This window comes from Toxotes jaculatrix, chromosome 5 (genome assembly GCF_017976425.1).
Source record: "Toxotes jaculatrix isolate fToxJac2 chromosome 5, fToxJac2.pri, whole genome shotgun sequence".
NCBI classification, from domain to species: Eukaryota; Metazoa; Chordata; class Actinopteri; family Toxotidae; genus Toxotes; species Toxotes jaculatrix.
This window is the reverse complement of record NC_054398.1, coordinates 3,966,595-3,987,546: the sequence shown is the minus strand read 5'-3', so window position 1 is coordinate 3,987,546 and position 20,952 is coordinate 3,966,595. Positions and strand designations below refer to the sequence as shown.

At 40.9% G+C, this 20,952-nt stretch overlaps 1 protein-coding gene across 1 annotated transcript in view; it reads left to right on the top strand.

Moving 5' to 3' along the window:
- The window catches only part of kiaa1549la (KIAA1549-like a), an 84,382-nt gene that overhangs the window by 38,627 nt on the left and 24,803 nt on the right, over window positions 1-20,952 (top strand). The window contains exons 5-12 of the mRNA XM_041037673.1: window positions 3,484-3,706; window positions 6,191-6,324; window positions 7,270-7,438; window positions 12,805-12,864; window positions 13,899-14,059; window positions 16,087-16,258; window positions 18,183-18,343; window positions 19,854-19,889. Coding sequence (XP_040893607.1) covers window positions 3,484-3,706; window positions 6,191-6,324; window positions 7,270-7,438; window positions 12,805-12,864; window positions 13,899-14,059; window positions 16,087-16,258; window positions 18,183-18,343; window positions 19,854-19,889 — 1,116 coding nt within the window. The remainder of the gene's footprint in view (window positions 1-3,483; window positions 3,707-6,190; window positions 6,325-7,269; window positions 7,439-12,804; window positions 12,865-13,898; window positions 14,060-16,086; window positions 16,259-18,182; window positions 18,344-19,853; window positions 19,890-20,952) is intronic.

Here is a 20,952-nt window from a genome sequence, read left to right as displayed (position 1 = left end):
CTGGCTAGTGAACGCAGCTCACTGGCTTGTAATCAGAGGTCCGTGACTAGCAATCAGGTGAGTAGTTAATAAAGACAGGACAGAAGTAACTAATCACAGGTCAGTGGGTTATAAACAGATCTGTGGCTAGTAGATTTATGTCAGCAGCTGATAAGCATAATGCAGTTGCCAACAAATATGGGTCAGTGGCCAGGAGCATGGTGCAAGTTCATCAGGATTTCTCAGCTAAGTAAAACCTAGATAAGGTTAATTTACATCAGTGCATGATCCAACTTTTACTGACTTATGACCCTGAAAAATACTTCAACGTAAACAGTGACCAGAGACTACATGCCCAGGGCTAGCAGTGGCTAGTATACACATGTCAGAGGCTCGTAACCACAAGCTGGGGCTGGTAAACACGGCTCAGTGGCAAGTTAATGCAGGTCTATAGAGGTCAGTAGCTTCTGAATGCAGGTTAGTGGCTTATAGGAAGGTCATTGCATTTTGTCTTTGAATACAAAGTTGCCTCATTACAAATAGACACATTAGATACACATCATCTACAGAGAGTTTAGACAGTAGATTAACTTTCTTATAGTACACCCGTTGTATTTTTGTGTTCAGTATTCTCAGTAGCAGCTACATCAGGTCTATATGTTTCACATGTAAATTAGATGCAGAAGTGCTTTTCTGTCTGATGCTAATGAGAGAAAACTCCAATCTTTGCATTTTCATTTTGGCACAGTGTTGGCTCTTCTTCTATTCTTGAGGGTACCGTCATTTTATAATATCCTACTGTATTCATTAGTTTCTGCTTATTCACCTCACAAGGACTCATCTGAACGGTGCTAGAGACGAACACAGAGAGGTGACTAATGCAGACTGTGCTCAGGTCTGAATAGAAATTACCTGTTGAACAGTAAGGCAGTGTTTGCTTAGAGAGGTTGTTATGCACATACTCATACACTCTCTCTCTCTTACAGACACACTCACACGTGGTAATGGCAAATAAATCTAGAATAAATGATTTTTTTTTTTCCTGCATCACTGCACTGAAGTCAAGTGATCTTTCTGTTCTACTGCTCTGTGCTCATGGTTTTTGTCTTTGTTTTGATTTGTCCAACCTCTCATTATGTTCCTTTTCACCTGAGTCTACTTCTATTTCTTCTTCTGTGTCTCTTATCTCTCTCAAACGATCGCTCCCCAGCCCTCTTCCTTCATATTTTTCAATATTTACATTATGTGAATTTCTCCCCTCCTCTTACTCCCCATTTGATTGCTCCCTCAGTTTAAGTCGATTGATTTTCTGCCAACCTGTCTGTCTTGCCTGTCTTTTGGTCTGCCTGTCGTGCCTGCCTGCCTCTCTGTCTGTCCACCTGCCGCTCTTCATCTCACTGTCTGTCTGTCTTCTGTCTTCATCTGCTTGCTTTTTCTATTTTTATCCAGTTGTTTGTGAGCCTGCACCGGGAGTGACTCAGTGTCTCTAAGCTCCAGTCCACTTTCATCTACCCCCTGCATCCTGCCACACACACACGCACACACACACACACGCACACATACACCTCTTTTCTCATTCTCTCCATCAGATAACATACACAGACTATTATTTGGCAATCTGGATCAGTCTGTTGAGAGACAGCAGAAACATCAACAAGATATAAAATTGGCCAGAGCTTTAAAAGCCATGATATGTAAGCAGCGTTTTGAGGCATTGTTGTTGCACAAATATTGGCTTCGGTGGGGACAGGGGTTGTCAAACAGCATGAAATTAGCAAGCAGCAGTAATTAATGTGATGCATCATTGTACAATGTGGTTAACCATAATTGCTTGCAAAATATGCCAGTTTTACAGCTTTCAAGGGCCGGCAAGGAAAAAGAAGTGACAGCAGAGGGCAAGGTCATATTCCATACAACACTCCTTTTCAGGTTTTCAAAGCAAACGTGAAATAAAAAAATAAAAAAGATAGCAGCATTTCATGGTGCAAGCAAATATTTTAATCCTACTGTTTAGCATTTATAAGTGGCTTATAAACAATTAATATAGGTTTGTTTGTAACATGCCATGACACATGACAGTGTCGCTGTAAACAGATATGAGGACGGTTTATATTTGTCAACAGTCCTTTTTGCCTTATGAAGCATCCATAACTGTTGATAATTGTGTGATAACAGTATATTTGTAACAGTGTATAAATATTTATTCTCATATGTCCTGATAATACATATAATCATATATCCTCATTAGCTTTAACTACATTTATAATAATTGATTAATTCATTTATTTATTAGTTGTTTATATCCTGCCTAATACAAGGTAAATATATGAGGTTAATCTGAAGTGTTACCTAAAATCAAAACTTTATTGACCTTTTCACAACATTCGTTTTCATGAAAATACAAAATCAATCACTGTGTTTTCTGAATGGAGACCCAAGAGGCTCTTGGAATAACAACACATGATATAACATCCCTTACAGTCAGGACATAAAACACGCAGCACATAAAAAAAAACCCAAAGGAAACTGTTAAAATTTATGCCTCGCTCGTTCTATTTGAGTTAAGACTTAACATGAAAGATCTGAATGCTCTCTTTTTATTTTATAATGAAATGCAAAACCCAAAGATGGGTTGTTGGAATAAAAGAATGTGTCGCTGAGTATAATTAAAAACTAAAAGGCTGCTTGAAAAACTGGGGCTAAGGCTTTGGCAAGGGCTTGCAACAGAGAGTGACTTAAATAGATGGCAGGTAGGTATAGTTTGATAAAACATGGTGAGTTTTGTTTAATTTCAGTTTGCACAAAGACAGGAGGAGAGCAAAGGAGGGGGAGAGGTAATGAGATACAGTTTCACTAAGAGGGATGTGTTTTTTTGAGAAAAAAAAAATCTATCCGGAGGGCAGCCAGCTAACGCTCGCAGAGGAGACGAGAGGAAAGGGAGAAGAGCCATAGTAACAGCAGCCACAGCTGCTCAGAGTGGTTGAAGGTAGAGGGTAGAGGAAGGTGGGCGGTTTATAGCTCCAGAAATACAAGCTTTGACTCACCACTGATTGTCGTCTGTACGCGTTTTTCCAGCACATAGTTAGTCAGATTTATGACTGTTGAAGGCTCAAGCTAAAATATGCCCTCGAGGCAGATTTGGCTCAAAAAAACAAAAAAAACAACAAAGATTATAAATATTCATTGTCTGACGCATTTGTATTCTAAACCCAAAGCTCAAATACTACATGTATGAGGAAAGGATGCTTTGTTCCTCGTCTCTTGTGTTGTCTTCTGAGCTTGTTTCAGCTGGTATCTCTGATTTCTTCTCTGATACTGTTTGTCTGGTTCTTTGCAGTGTGTGTGCTTTGAAACAAGGTCACAGATCGTCTAGATACACCAGCAGCACTGTGTTTTTAGGATATATGCACACAGCCTTTCTTGGAATACAGATGTAAATGTAGAAAATGTAAATGTGAAAAGGCTTCAACATGAATGTTTCCTTTCTTTGTCTGTGTGTCACAGGTGGAACGTGACGACTGCAGCCCCCACAACGTGACGCTGGGTTACTATGTGACCAGTGGCAAAACTGTCTACATTTCCTCCTTGGTGGTTGAGGCGCTGAACGTTTACGGTTTTGACAAGCTGCTGTCGGACATCAGGCAGCACATCCCATTGGTTAAGGCGGTCCTGGTTCCCGTGGCAACCTGGGTGCCCACTCCGAACATTCACCTGCAGCTGAAAACAGGTGAAAAAGAGCCTGATGGCAAACCCGAAACCCGACAAAAAAGCTCGCTGACGGTCTGATGATTTTCATTCCGGGGGTGGAGTGCTAACGGTTAAAGAACAGCAGAGGTTAGAGACACGCAGAGAGGAGGAGGGAGAGCAAAGAGAGAGAAAATGCAATGAGAGTACTGGGAGGGAGACACAGGGGAAGAGTAGAGCAGAGACAAAATTAGAAAATTCTGATTACATGTCTGCTCTCCTTTACTCTTCTCTGATACCCTAAATCCCATACAAACTCCCATGATTGCAGAGCAAAGGCAAATTGGTCCATTCATTTAGTCAGCCTCTTAAGCCTCTTAAAAAAACGCATTTCTGAACAAGCACGCGCGCCCACACACACACACGCACACACACACACACATCTAAATCGAGTCTTGTGGGAACAAGGAAAGGAAAATCAGTGCATTTAACAAATTGTTATTTAAAAGATGCCTGTGCAGATTGGAAACCCATTACTCTTCTAAACTAAGAATTGTAAATGCATGTTGCTCCTCAGTGTTCAGATTAGACTCACCACTTTGGTAGAGGTGTTATGTACTATTTTAAAGTCGCTACTTGTATGGGGTTTTTTTTCATGATTTTATATATTTTTATACAAACAAATGGTCAAATGACTGCATGTAATGTGAAAGGGTTGAGAGAAATCCTCAAAGATTTGTCACCCAGCCCAGTGTGTTAGTGTTTTTTAGTTCATTGTTCATTCAGTTCACTGTTTTGGTTTCATGGCCTGCATCTCTTTAAAAGCTATAGTATGACACGTGTGTGATATTCTGCCTCAAAGTGGCCAGAAATACCTGAGGAGTGCTGGTTTAAGCTTCAGGTAAAGAAGAGAAAGAAGTTTTGGTCAAATATTGAACATGCGCAGCACCAACTGTGTCTTTTTGACAATGTAAGGCCACAGCCTCTCCTTAACCTTAACCAAGTGCATAAGTATAAACACACATTTATGCTGTAGCTCCAGGATCTTGTGGGGAAACTCTTGAAAAAAGTTGTGGACAATTAACGCTACTACGCTCAATACAAATATTTGCAACACGTATGCTGATAACAAATCTTTGTTAGAAAATGTATTTGGGAATGCACGTTAGGTGGATATAAATTTTTGGGGACACATGGTAGGAGACAGACGAGGTTCCCCTGAAGGTTGAAAATCCACAGTACTAAAGTAACACCCTGCACAGGTTTACCTACAGTAATGTACAATGTTGTGTTTCCAGGTGGCCAAAAAAAGTAATTGATACTGCTTTGAATTAGAGCAATCATAGCTGCATATGTTCAGACCCTAGACATCCTGCAGTGGGTTTAACAATCACAATGATCACAAACAATCATAATAATCAGTGTAAGTCAGTGAGAAGAACAAATTGCTGCTGTGTCCTCTGTGTTTAATATCGACTGAACTGTGGTTCATGGCCAAATGACACTTTTCTTTCTGTAGTGTGATTTATTCAGCAGTAAAGACTCTTCCCATGTTAATGTGCAGCTGTGTATGAAGGAGGGACTTGAAGAAGGAACACAAATCCAGTTCTGTCTTGTTCAGCTCATAAACCATAAATACACAGTATATGCCAATTTACCATCCACAGCAGAATTTGCATACGATTACCAACTGGGTCAACAGTGTTTGTGCCTGCAATGTGTTTCAGAGAAGAGGAGAGGAGACCAGTGAAGGCAGAGAAAAAAAAAAAAAAAGACTCCAGTCTTTTTTTTTTTTCTGCCTTCTTTTTGGAGATGTAGCCCGTACTCATGAGCACCACGGCATTTTGAATTTAGGTCAGAATATTGTTCCACCTCTCCTATCCCAGTCCTTTCAGAGGTTTTTAAAAAATGGAGAAAGAGTGCGGGGAGAGAATGGAGGTCGACTGCGGTAAAAGGACTGAGACATCATTAATAACATCCTCTATAATCTGCTGATGGACTCAATATTGTTTGCCCTGCTCCTCCCGGTGTAGAGCTGTGTGATGCTGACAGACAACTCTTTTTAGTTGTTCTCATTCTAGACATTGGAGATAATCCTCTTTCTCTGTCTGCTAAGGTTTATCAGTCACAAAGACAACATCTATCTAGAGCGCTACTTTCTTTAATACCTAAAACCCAGCCCGAGACACAGAGTCCAGATACAGCTTGATGAAGTTTCTCTTCCTGCAGATGGTACTTGAGAAGAACAAATATACAGTGGGGATGTTACTTGATGTCAAAAAGTATTTGTTACCATTGACTGACAGTGATTACTACTGAAGAAACTGTAAATATATGGTATTAGAGGGCTTGCACACTCCTGATTAAGAGGCTAACTAAAAAATTGTCATCTGGCATTTACCAGTGTTTATCTTCACTATGTTTAAAAACCAAGTGAAGATAAAACTGTGATAAATGATTGTGCTGGAAACCACACACATATATATATATATAACCATTAATGATGAATCCCTATCTCACCCCACAGTGCTGAGGTTCGTCGGCCCGACAGACAACATCTACTCCTGCAGTTTTGTCCAGATGTTGGAGCAGAGGCTTGAGAACGCCTTCGATGAAGCTCAGGACAAAGTGCTGGAGACCTACAACAGGCTCACTGTGGAGGTACTGAATGGTTTCATGGCAGACTGTTCAAAGTGCAACATGCAGACAGCCAAGTGTGTTATAGTTGCACGTTGCATGCTAATCTGGCTAAAATGAATAATAAAGATCCTGTAAAATTCTGGACATTTACAGTAAAACAGCCTGCTACACGCCTGCCACACTGTGGAGACACTGTTGCTGCTCTTCCATCATGCAAGTGTTTCACTACAATTTAACACATAAAGCACAGGAAAGTATTCTGTAATTTATCAATAAAATCTCATAAAAGTCAGACAGTTTAGTAGCAATATACACTGAAAGGAGGGAGTGACTATAGAGGCACATCACAGTTCAAAGCTCACTCTTCTATAGCACTGATTTATGTGTAGACCCCTTCAGTTCTCTTTCCTCCTTTTGTTCTCTGCTTCATTCCCTCGTTCTCATTTTCCATCTCTTTGTCTGTGGCTGTCAGGGCACTCTGATGACTGCAGGATATACTTGCACACACCAACATAATCATAAAGTAGGTCTTAGCAAGCAGAGGCAGATATAGGGTCCATTCATAATTCATCCTCTGAAATATTAATACTGGTGGTGGAATGTGATGGGAATTCCTCGTATCTTGTATCATCATCCACTTTACTATGGTGACTCAGTCACATTATTTTCAGAGCACCACACAGGTCTTATTATAGAAAGAAAAAACATTGTTCATTCAGAGTGTCATACGGTGTCTGGAGCTCAGTTATGCATTCTTCATGGGCATCTTAGACATTTCGTATGATACCATCAGATATTTCTGTATGAATGTCTGAATTATACATGTGCCCACTGCTGCCTGTTTGTGTGTTTGGTGTAAATAAAGAGTAATCATTCCAGTATTGTATCGTATGGGGCACATAGGGACTTATTTGAGTGGTTGATTGGAATAAAATATCAAAGTCTTTCTTGTGTGTTCCTCCTCAGATCCAGAGTGTGTCCCAGGAGCCGGGCTCTCCGTCAGTGGCTCTGGTGTACGTAGTGAAGAATCAGGATGCAGTTCTTAACGGGACGGTCTCCAGCGGTCTCCTTAACCAGCTGACTGCTGAGCTGGTGGGCTACTTCCTGTTCTATCCACCCCTCGTCATCGCTGAGCGTAAGTAAACCACATGAGCACATCTCAGGGTCCAAAGCTGTGGTGATCCCACGTACACTACCGGTCAAAAGTTTTAGAGCACTTCAGTTATTCCATCTGTTATTTAAATGTACACAATTCAGAGTCTCAGTGTCTCTGAACAAATAAACAATTTGAGATTTTAGAAACAAGGAATCATGAAATCTTTTTTGTTGAAGTACATTCGATCTAATTCAGAAGCCAAATGTTCTTACTCCTAAGTGCAGTCATTTTTAGCTAGCGTAGCTAACAAATTCATTCTTATTAAAAAACTTCTTGTATATTAACAAAAGTTTAGTTTTCGTTCAGTGTTTTTGTGTGTTAAACATATTGAATTTAGTCCCGTCCTCATAAAAACTTTGCAGAGCTGATTTTGTGAGTGTTTTAAATCCTGCATTGTTTACATCCATGTTTGTTGGCTTGGAGTCTTCGTTTTCCTAATGCACCAGCAAAGCTCCTAACGCAGCTTTGTTCGTCACATTACAAAGTTTCTTTCCCAGTGACTGCAAATAAATATTTGTCAGTGGAGCAGTTTGGAACCAGGAGCAGCTCATGTGATACCAGCACCAAAAATTAAATCCCGGGCAGAAATCAGGCTGATATCCTAAAACCTGTACAAACAGAACAGGTGCCAGTGAGACAATATGGTTTTTTGTTGTTTGGGTGAATTTAATGTGTTGACTTCCACTTCATGTAAGGTTGATACTTCTAAACATACACTGATAGTGCTTTATATTTAATCCTAACAGGCCTGATGATCACAGCACTGACCACACAATGAAAAGTTACACGTATTGATATGCAGAGTGAGGTCATCTGGCAACTTGTCTGCATTTTCTGAGCAGCCAGCAGCTACATGAGTCAGCTCCACCGCTCTTGGACATTTTATTCCTTGCTCATTGCTCATTTCTGAGCAATCAGAGCAACAAAGAGTTGCTTTGCTCTTGTGGCGACTCACAAAGACTTGGCTAGCATCGTGTAACCCACAATTAATGGTGACGAGCCAACAAATCACAGTTCGGTCAGGGTGTTCAGTACTCATTCGGTTGATGTATCTCCAAGCCATCCTCTCAGAGGCACCGGTGGACAATTATGATGAATTTGTAATCATACACAGAGGTCTGTAAGTGAAAATGAACGGGCAGTTTATCTGTGGATGAGGAATGGGGCTCTGATGGTTGAAATGTGTAATGTAAATCAACAATGTGAAATGTTTAGCTGAACGCTGCAGTAACACGTCACCTTTTTCAGTGGATGCACCATGCCAGAGCTCATTCCCACAACAATATCAAAAACAACATTATGTGTGGCTGCTGTTTTAAGAGTTTTATCCAAAGTGACATTTAAGCACGTACATTACAAAACAGGATTGCTGATGACATTCTGCTGACTTGACGTTGTGTCCTAATGGGTGTGATTTCAGCTCACTCTGACAAAATGGAAAGATTTTCCCTCCATTACAGTCTGTGTTCATTTCGAGTTCAAAATGTGACTTTTTTTTTAGAGCCAGAAATCTTTGTTAAAATTTGCATCATCTCTCTAACTTGTATTAGCTCATTTTCTTCCTCCGTTACGTCATTTATTTTTTATTTTTTGCACCATTCGCGTTATATTCCTCCGAGGTAAACCTCACACTAACAGACTTGAACATGCTGATGTACGTCTTGCATAAAAATATTGGTACAGCCAAAAATCCTAAACCACTAATGTGCCAGAAAAGTGTGAGGGAGGCATGTGTTTTTTTTTTCATAACTAGCTTTAGCGGTACCCTCAAGGTGTGAAGTCTGACTTAAAAATGTAAGAAGGATAGTGACAGTGCCCACATCCATGCGCTGCGTATTTTTGTGAGGAGGAAGGGAAAGAGTTTACTGAGCTGAGCTTGAATCCTAAAAAAAGATTACCGCGCTCAGAGCTTTATTTCAGTCTTGAAAGGCTACCCAGACCAGTTGGAGGTAGGATGGAGAACCGCGAGCGGCGAGGGATGTCAGTATTTACACAGGAGGATCAAAAATATTTGCAGCTTAAAGAGGAGACAGAACATGGCCTAAACCAGCCCAGCGACTCTGGTGATGAGTCCACTGCTGCTTGTTTTCTGCCCACAGAGTTGGACATCAGGAGCAATACGGTTTCTTCATGCTAATTTTATAGTTGTTACGTAACAGTTGTTGTCCTGCTCAGTCTGTGGAGCAGTTTGCTGCTGGGCTGAGACAGACTTACATAGCATATGTAGGGTGCCTTTAACAACACCGACTACTGAGAACCATTGAGTCTACTACAGGGCAATGCATGATTCATGACTTCGCTTATGTTTGACCTGCTTCTCAGAGCGGGTAATTCACTGTGCTATGTAAATAAAGGAGCATGTCAGACCATAATATGACATAAGAGGAACCTCACGCTCCAATCTTATCTGCTACAAAATATACTGCTAATTGGTTTTTCCAAATACAAAACACAATGTGGCAGAAGAACTTGTGGTAAAGTGCTCGTAATGTGCCGCTGTAGGTCGGCCTAAGTCTGCCTACAGGAGGTGTAGGCCAAGTGGCTCCAGTTAAATTTGTTGTCATTTTCTATCGTCATTACATCATCTGCCTCATGAGCAGCCGTCTGTTTTGTAAAGGACAATTTTCCTGTTTCTCATGCATCAGTCATCTTAAAAAGACATTTCACAACAAAACATAAATCACTGTAAACATTATTTACCGCAGCAGTTCACACAGAGATTGTGTTTGTTTTATTTGGCTCCGTCCATTACAAACATGAGTGAAAGACCGTAGACCCCAAAGATGAGCCGCGCGAGCTCTGTTTGTGTTCCACTGCGGCCTCTAACGCCATCTGTGAGATTTTAAAAGGGCAAACAGCTGTACAGCTCCTATCGCCCGAATCATGCCATAGGCGGTCTGTTGTCCATGTCTCCTGAATGAGCTAATTTTAGCCTATTGAGATTAGATTAGCATCTATTTGTGCGTGCTCTCGACACCCAAAGGGCCAAAACATCACACTTCACCTGGTCATATCCAAACCCACTTGGAATCACCATAAATCCCCTTTTACAGCTTCTTTTACTAACCATGACACAATGAGCAAGTGATCATAGAATCATATGGCTGTTCGAAGAATTCAAATACAAATCAGAGAGTAGCCCTGACACATTGACTGTGGTTATACTAAGAGCACAACTGGATGCTCACTTCTGCTGCTCATGTGCTAAAAGACATTCTCCATCTGTATATGCATAGGAACCTATGTGGGCAGCTGCCTCCATGTCTACTGCACGTAATCATTTAACTGCAGAGAACTCTGTGCCAAACTGAAAAGGAGATTCATTCACAATCTGTATTTCAGAGGATAAACAGCACATCAGCTCTCTGTCAGTTCCCAGCAAATTCAAATTTATACACTTCAATAACAGAAAACCAACAAAAAAACAGTTACTGGTTAAAGAAAGTAAAGATTATTATTAAGTAAGATGATCTTATTTTAGAATGAATACATCTTGGCTTGGTTAGGTTTTGGGAAAGTTCATGATTTGGGATAAAATAAGTACTCTGTTAGGATTTGGTGACCTTCATCGACATGGCTGCAGTGAAAAACATTAGATTAAGGTCTGTGAATGGTCCTGATCATGCTTTTAAAAAAAAAACAGCACTGGCTGTCATTTAGAAACAAACAGTGACCCTCCCTCCACTCTGACCTTGTCCCTGTGCAGACTTTGTTGCTCTTTAAGCGCCACCTTACACCCTCCTTTTGCTCCCATCACAATTAATCTGCTGCTAGAGGGATTTGTCACTGAACATAAGTAAACAGCACAAACAGTGACCAACAAATGCACTGTTCACTCTAGTTTGTGTTTAATTTCTGCTTAAAAACTGCAGTGTCCAGCTGTTGCAGGAAATTACTGAGTATTTTTACTGGAAAAATGTGTGTGTGTATATATATATATACACACATATATGCACACACACACACACAGAATAATGAAAAATACAGAATAATGGCAGCCTTATCCTTTAAACCCATCACCTTAGATTTGCTTATTATTACATTGGTGCAGGAGCTTTTTATATGTTTTTTTTCTCTCTTCTTTGGAATTATGCAACTTAATTTTCCAGCTGGTGTGCTGATGAAATGAATGCACTGGATTTGTCTGCCCGTTGAACAGATTGTCTAAATGACGCTGAACCTTAACACTTCATGTGCTCACGTACAGATGCATCAGGGAGGGAGTGGAAAACAGTCAGAGAGCTGAGCAGAAACACTGGCTGGTATTAACAGCCACCGCTGCTGCAGCACCATTGACTGGAGCTAAGCACAACTCTCGGCAGACAGCCAGCTTGGAGGAGTTAGGTGGAGACAGATGGTGAAACAGGCAGATGGGAAATAAGGATAGATAGGTTGACAGATGAATAGGGCACAGAAAGAGGCCGACGGACTGAGGGAGTGATGATGGTTAGATAAAGGCGGAAGGAGGCGGTCGGTCGGATGGAAAGGAGCAGGCGTGTTCGGAAACGAATAGGCTGACAGGTAAACAGGCAGAGAATGAAACAGGTACAGCGGCTCGCAGGCTGAAGGAACGGGGGAGAGCTGGTGTAGATGGATAGTGCAAGTAGACAGTGAGCAGTAAAAAAGTAAAGGTTGATAATGAAACCTGACAAGGAGTGTTTAATCTGATTTTATCGTCTGTGCCAAGTCACTGCAGCACACAGACAAAGTGCTGTCACGTTTACATGGCTTCACTGGTTCCCTGGACGCTTTTAATCAAATTAATCGAGTCGAAACCTGACTAAGAACTGTTAAAACACAGAAACTAAAACAGGTATATCTAGTTTATTATTCAGTTTTTTTTTTCTCTAAATTTTGATGTCGAGGCCGTTAAAGTTCAATAAATCTTTGACTCACTGCACATACACAAAAAAAATTCAGTGTGTTTCCAACACAAATAGTTCCCGTATCAACTACATTTTGAGAGAAATATAGTCAGTCAGTGGATTGTTTATTGGCAGCATTTTTTCCATTAAAGAAATTGTGTTTTGTACTGCAGAGAAGATGTAGAGGGGTCATGGTGGATGGTGGACAAACAAAGCACAGGACGTTTGCATCCTCAGCCCCATGTGTGGTTAGGGTTAGGGCTTTTGTTTCAGTGGAATGTTAATAGTACACACATGCTTTCCTCTTCTTCAAGTTTTTTTTTTTTTAACATTTGTCCACATGTTCTGTTTAGGAACTACATCGAAAACTGGTCTGGTTTCCTAAAATCAAACGAGGTGATGATAAGGAAGTTTAAAATTAGGCTGTGTAAAGATTACAGATACCTGAACGTTTATCTCCCTCTCTCTTTTTCTCTCCAGCCCTTGAATACCATAATCTCAACACGTCTACGGCAACCAGGAACTATTGGGTGATAACAGGTAAAATTGCTCTTACAAGCACACACACACACGCACGCACACAGACACACACACACACACACAGACAAAAGTGCTACTGGGTGATCAGTGGTAATCAAGAGCCGCATCGACTGGACAAAACAGCAGTTAGTTAAATGCCCTGGCGCTCACTGTTGTGCAATTCAGCACAATAGTATTGACTCTCTACATTTTCCTTTCCTCCCACCATCCCTCCCTCCCCTCTTAACATCCCCCCTCACTTGCTCCCTCGCCTGCTCCCTCGCTCGCTTTCTGTGCTCAGAGTGTCTTTAGCTGCTCTGTTCCTGGGAAAACCTATTGATGTATAATTCACAACTTCCTGACTGGGGCAGAGGGAGAGATCACTTCACATCACATCACGGCCGGGTGTGAATCGGTACGTTTACATGGAGCCTGATATTCTGCTTATAATGGGTTTAAAAGCACAAATAAAATAAAATAAAAACGCTCCATATAAACACCTCCGTCAGAATAAACAGGCCCAAACTAAAATGAAATTTCATAAACCGATCTAAAGAAAAATTGTGCCACACAGGTACACAGGTCACACAGCTGTTGCGATTAAGTACAAGTGTGTGTGTGTGTGTGTGTAGGTGTGTGTGTGAGGCAGGCATAGACAGTGTGTGATCTGTGTGTTGCTGCACAGTGTCAGTAATAGAAGTTTGTGGATGAACAGTCTCCTCTAATATCCCGCTCATCTCCTGTCTCTCGTTTCTCTCTCCTTCTCCCTTCTCTTCTCCTCCCTTCTTCTCCTCACTATCAACACTGTCATCAAATGATCTCACTCTCATATTTTCTCACCTGCTCTGTCTTCACACTCTCTTTCTCTTCACAAATCCCCTTCTCACCCATTTTCTCCTTCCTTCCCTCTGATCTCCTCCTGCCTCGTGTTTTCATGCCCACCCCATTCCTCCTCTCCCTCCATCCCCTCAACGGTTTCCTCTTTTGCCCGTCTTTGCCTGCCTGAATGCCTCTTTACCCTCTAAATCCCTCCTCTGTCTTCTCTCTCCTCACAGTGATCCAGGATGTGGACAGCTCCTCCCTTGAGGCCAACTACCAGAGCTTCGCCAGTTTGATGGAGCAGCGACTGGCTGAGCTCTTCCTGGTGGCTGGCAGGCAGGGCTCTCGGGCTGCACGATCCCGGCGGGCCACCACTGTAGGCAGCTACACCGTGCAGGTGGGTGGGAGTGAGATTTTTCTGTGTCACTGTGTGTTGTTGATATGATGGAGGTGGTAAGGCTGTGTTCATTTTTTTGTACCAGTTTGCACCTGTCCAAGTGATGACGTCTTTGCTAACAAGAAAATTATAGACAGTCTTCACTTCTGCGAGGTGTTTATGGTGAGGACTCAGGTCTAAGGTTAAACTTAGAGTTAAAATTAGGTTTAGTAATTACAGTGACAGAAATTACTTTACGTTAATTGTGCTTCCAGCTGTTTCACAGGTTTTTAGACTGTCATCGTTCTGGGGGAGCTAAGTTTTTACTTATATTTATCAACTTGCAAAGACTTGAAACTTGTTTGAGGTAATTCAACACGGTTAATTAATTATTTGTATGTTTCAGAGTCATCCTGATTTTTGAAGACATTAAAAGTTTCCAGTGGGATTTTTTTTTTCTGTAAATTGTAAAACATTTCCTGACTTTTCTCGAGCTCTGTATAAAGAACACATCACAAACTGAATTAAAAATACAACAATACTAAGAGCTAGAAGCTCTGTGAGTTTGCACTGAGGCACAGGAGTGCTTTGAGATAAATGCTGGTGTCAGCATGCTAACATACCCACAGTGACAGTGTACAAATGGTGATGATTAGCTGGCACAAGCTAGGCTCAAGGTACTGTCATTAGTTTTGCATATAGTTGACCATGAACCAAACACAGTTTAAATTTGACCTGATGATGGCGCTACATGAAATGTCATGGGATTGTGTGGAGCTAACTTTACACATGTACAGTGAGGGCATCAGGTGAGACAGATGATTAGCCTGATTGGACCTCAGTCTTGCTGGTGTATGCTTGGAAATCAGTTCACACTCTGGACAGCTCCACTTTCAACACCATGGACAGCACCCTGTTGTTGCTTGTGAGCAAGGACGGTTTTGAAAACTGTTATATTAGTAATGTCCTGCAGACGAGTGCTCATGAATTATGCTGTCAGAAACAGAACGCAGGAACAAGAAACATACGCAGTGCAAAAGCTGATGGTGAGAACTAGCACTGAAATGATTCATTGACAGATAATCAATCAGTAACTATTTTCATCATTGATAAATCACCTGTTTTCAAGAAAAAAAAAACATAAATATATTTAAATATACTTATTTAACAATTCATGTTACACAGATTTCAGGTTTTGGCAAGTAGATTTTCATTGTGTACTGAATGAAGCCCTCTGCTGTCTGTCATGGTTTGATGAATAAGACTTGTTGTGACTGATGGTGCTTTAAGGTTAGACCGTGCTGGGATTTAAGTTGAGGTGGTGGTGTGGGATGAAGATTAGGGAATGCATTTTCTTGAACTGACTTGTCTCCATAAGCTCAGAGGTGCAAAGGTTTGTGTGTATGTTATTTTCTGCATGTGTCACCTCCCTGCCTGATGTTCCATACTGTGCAAATTAAGGCAACGATTGACTCCGCCTGGGCTTTATGCCTTACACACCTGCAATGTTTAATGGGAAGTCGCAGATGACCAGTTTTGTAGCTGCAGAGACGGAGAGGGAGGACAGGGTGTAGTCAGGGGAGAAGTCATCCAGCCGTTTAATCACACACATCCCTTCTTTTTATGACAAAATCAAATTACCAGACTTGATTAAATTGTGTGATGTGTTCATCAAATTAAAAAAAAGGTGTTTGATGTATGATGAAAGGAAATTTAGATTTCAAGTGACTCAGTTATCCTTGAGTGTCTTCCCCCAGTGCAGTTATCTTGCAGCAAATGGCTCGACATGATCAAAGAAAGCGAGCCAATCCAGAATTTTGATTGGGCCACTGTAGATATAGCAGGGATATTTCATCTTTAGGTTTGAGGAGATAAGGGGTTTTGTATTAAATCTGTCCACACATGATACGTTGTGCTGATATATTTAAAATAAACCTTAAACTTTCTTTGGATCAAATGAATCCAGAATTATGTATCGCTGGTGTATTTCTATATAGTCCAATAAGAACATTCCAGTATCAGGCTGAGATACTTTACTACTTTCTCAGATGGTGAGCATGCGTCGACTTCCTGGTCCCAAGAACCCAGCAGAGATGACTTACTACGCCCAGCTGAATGGAGAACCCATCACTGGAACCACTGCTGCCAAGACCCTCAGCAGTCTGGACTCCCAGACCATGGCTCTGACTCTGGGATACTTCGTACAAGTGCAGGCTGAACGTAAGCTTGTTATCTTACTGTACCAGTGTCAGACTGTATATTACATTGTCCTGTGTGATATGTTTGAGGGACCAAGCAAGTCAAGCACAAGAGACACAGTGCAAAGGAAGGGTTTTATATACTCAGATGTCACTGTCCGTGATTAACAAAGTAGTGCAGTTCTATAAACTGAGGACACAAAAAACAAAGAGACAAAAAGACAAAAGGGGACATATTTATACCTGCCTGACCAGACAGTGAACACAGAAAGGAGACTGGGGATAACATTAACATTAGCTGTGGATAGTTTCTTAGTTTTATCCACAATATCACTTTGCTTTGTAAATAAATAAATAAAAATTAATTTACAACTTGAAGTCGTATATCAGCAGGTTCAAAAGCTGGAGGACTGATAGAATTAGAAATGAGAGACAGATTTGAGAGAAGTCCAAATTTTTCCAAAGTTTGAAAAAGCTTCATCTGGGTTATTTTTTTCAGACTTTAGCTTTTATAGGTAAGTCAATGACCGGCTGTATTATGGTATATTATATATATTTTAGTCTATTAAGTATATTACATAAGAAAATAAACATTTATCTTGTCTCTATATTTGTAGATGAAGGTGTTACTTGAAGAACTGAAAATATTAACTTAAAATAATAAATCCACTTGACTTTAAGATTTTGACATTTTGGTATGTCCCTTCCTTACTGAGGGATGCATGTAACAAATGATATTTACTGCTGAGTCCACCTACACATTTATTGTCCAGATATATCACCAGTGTCAATCCTCTGATCTGATGCTTAGAAAGAAAGAAAGTAAGCTTATTTCCCAGAATGTCAAACTGTTCATTGAACTGCAGTGCCAGGATCCAGGTCTAGTTTATTATATTCATTATGCTAATGTTTCTAAATTAATGCATAAGACAATGAATTAACAGATGAACCTTTTTTGTTATTTTGCATATTTACTCACACATTTACAGACTTTCTTTACTTAACTTTTTTGTGTTTAGCAATAAATACAGACGTAGTTCACATACATATTATAGTCATAGTCAACTCACAGAGCACAGATGTCATTCAGCAGCTATTGTAGAGACACCACATTGTTAAGAAACTCTCCCAGTTTCACTGCCCTTAAGGGTTTATCTGCTGAACTGAAGCATAACAGTCTCGGCTCACAGTGACATTCCCTAGCATTTGAGTTTTCCATAAATTTCCATACATTTCCATAATGTCCTGTGCATCCAATAAAGCTTTGGAGCGTCAATACAAATTCAAATTCTCAAATTCAAAATCAAAGATTGTGTTTCCACAGTGTTATCTAATGTTAATTTCAGAGAATATTAACCTGTGCAGCAGGATGTTCACACTGTAGCTGCTGGAGAGGACAAAGCGTTCCCTCGCTTCTCCCTCACATTTTCCCAGAATCTATAATTAACAAACTGGCGAGATACCAACTACTATCAGCGCCCTTCACAGCTCCTCCTAACTCTCGGTGCTCAGGCCAGAAACTGAACACAGTGTTCTTGTAAAATTCATTTAGTTTGTCTTTATGGGCTCAGTGGCAACAAAATGCATTAGCCCATATAATGAAAACACATCCCTTTGGAAAACTGTTCTGTGACAGAGAGGCTCAAAGAAAAAAGTTAGTAAGAAGATATTTGAGTTAAAACCTTCAGGTTTACATTTTAGGAAATACACATGCGCCTTCTTGTCAAAAATTAGATGGAAACATTAAAACTAGTCTCATGTTTGTGCCCTAAACAAGAATCTACAGCCAGGAGATGTTAGTGCAGCTTGTAAAGACCGGAAAGGGGGACACACTTAGTCTGGCTCTGTCCAAAACTGTAAAGCTTAGTGTGTCACTAAAGCTTCACAGGTCAGGAATGACTGAACTCACAATCATATACTGATGAAAAACGTTTGCATGTTTGTAGCTGTGGTAAAGACGCCGCCCAGCAACTTGTGGATCATGGCCGTTCTGACGCCTCTCTTCCTGTTGATGGTGGTGATCGGCATGGTGGCCTTCATTCTGTGTAAGAGAAACAGGGTCATCTTCAAAACTGGCGCCTTCAGGACCTTCAAAACTCGCTCCAAGGTAAGCCTCTCAAACTTTGTCATCCAACTCCATCTTTATCACCTGCTGTTTTTTTTTTATATTACCTAGTTCGTCTCTTCTCCTTCTTCCTCTCCTCTTTTCTACTCTTTGTTCCTTGTTCTACAAATCCCTCCTGGGGTGTTAAGTCTCACCCCACGATGTTCAAACATCACTGCTTCACCTTAACATTATCCCGGAAACCAAATCTACTGTGAAATTTCAACTGAGATTACATAACCGGGTTCTGAATACGTGACACGTCGCACAGCAAATCGATTGTGTTAAGTTATTCCTTCAGGTCAGAAAAATTGAATGCCATCTGTGTGGGGCCTTACTCATTTGTTTTCTCTCAGCCCAATAGCCCGTGATCATTGCTAATCATGCATGCTGTGAAGACTAATCGGCTGAAAGGAATGGGCAGGGCTCAGTGTGCTGGAAGTGAACCTCAGGGTGATGTCGGCCCTTTCAGAATAGCAGCATTCGCTCAACATTAGTTCATTTGAAGTTAAATAAAAAAAAGAAAAATCAATCATCTCAAATGGGCCTGTGTCCTGCTGGACACAGTGCAGCGCGTGACGCCAGAGCAACAGCTGCTTCTGTCACTGCAGTCAGTGAATGTGGTAAACAAGCAATAAGCTGGCCAGCCTCGTTTGTCCTGAAGTGGCTCTCGATGTGGCTCGGCCTTGTTCAGAATCCCATCATCTTGAAATGCGTTTCGCATATGAGATCACGATTAAACTTCCTAGTCTAGTGAGAATTCCTGTCATTGGCTGCTCATGCACTGAGTAACCCACCTATTGACCACACTCTGGTTAAGGTCTTATTCTGGTCAAACGGTTCACATAAACATTTGATGCTCAGCAAAGGAAACCTCCCTAATGCTATTAATAAACCAATACGCTGATTTTTTTTTTTTTCTGTTTAGAGATCAAAGAAAAGCTTAAAAGCTTTGACCATCAGAAAAATATTCCCTCCTCAACTGAGCAGTAGAGGGGAAAAAAAAGGTATCTCTACAAATATCTGTACAATGTTTTTTGTACTGCTGACAAATATCCTGATGGAGCAAGAAAATTGCTGCTCTGGGTAAGAAAACTGAAAGTGAAGCAGTATGATGTTTTGATTTCATAGGAAGTCCTGGAATATGGCTGAAGACCAACTTTCTGATTTTCTGAATGTGATCAAATCCAACTGTGTTTATATAAAACAAAAAAATTATAAGACTATAAGACTTTTCTGACTCTTTATTCTAGATTCTAAAGAAATCTAGATGAAAACCCTGCTTTTCCAGATCTCAGAAGTTTTGAGTGGATTGTTATTATCAGGAGTGATGGTCAAAACTATATGATTTAGGCACACTGCAATAAAAAGACATTTTCCTTTCATCTTTTCCTTTAAAAATTATACCTATGTTGTTCTATTCTATTCTATTCTATTCTATTCTATTCTATTCCATCTTTTTTTTATATTAACCCCTCCTTGACCTTTTCCCTCTGACCCTCTCTCTGTTTAGACCTCATACCGAAGGGAGGGCAGTTACCACCACCAGGTATTCGCTGAGACACTGGTTGGGTGGATTACTGACTGACTGACTGACTGAGTGAATGAATGAATGAATGATTGATTGAATGAATGAATGAATGAATGAATGAATGAGTTACTGGTTTGTTTTCTCATCCTGACATACTGACAGGGGTGATCAGTTGGTGTGCACCTGCGTTGTTGGCTGCTCATTGCTGTGTGTGCTGCCTGTGGCTGTTACTGGGTAAAGTCTTGCATGTGGCTACTGTGCTGTGGACATGACTTATTCCACCATCCTCATTGGCCATTTGAGATCAATAGGATGAGGGAGGAGGGGGAAATGAGGAAAGGAGAAAAGAAAAAAAGTATAACGAGGATGTAAAATTCATAAGCACGTTCCTTAAGATTGAAATTGTTTTTTGTTTGAGTCGATGGACTGAATTAACACGGAGAGGCTGTGCTCGTAAAACACGGGCAAATGAGCTCAATTCTGCCGGACGGAGGAAGTCATTTTTAATCTGCGCTCATAAACATGAGTATCAGGAAGGAAGCTCAACACCTGCAAACCAAACCAATCTATTTTTATTTTGTAGCATCCATAAAAGGTGACTCAAGCCTGTGTCATCAGCCTCGACTTCCTCTCTGCCTGTGCCTTTCCCTTTCAAGCCAGTCGCTTTATCCTCTTAGACGAAGCCACTCTCATTCCACAGTGGCTCGGCAGGAACCCTACACAGACCCGCAATCCAAATCTTTTTTTTTTAATATGAGGTTCTCCGCTGGATTGTGCAAGCTACCTTATCATGGATCCGAAGCAGAGAAGCAGTGGCAGCAGACGACAGGAAATAAAATGCTTAAATGCTTTAAATAACAAAAGAACCATGCAGAGGCCGCCCCTGTGGTTACTGTTGCTGTGGTGGAGCATGTCAGCTGATTTGTGGTTTATTTTGGTCTGGCCTTTCCTCACCCCTTGGGAGGCAAAGTGAGGCAAGGGAAAGGTGAATGGGTGGAAGGAAGAATGGGTAGGTGGGACATTTTTGGCAGGTAAAGGAGCCGGTGCGATACCTCACACACAGCAACACGGTAAACAGCCC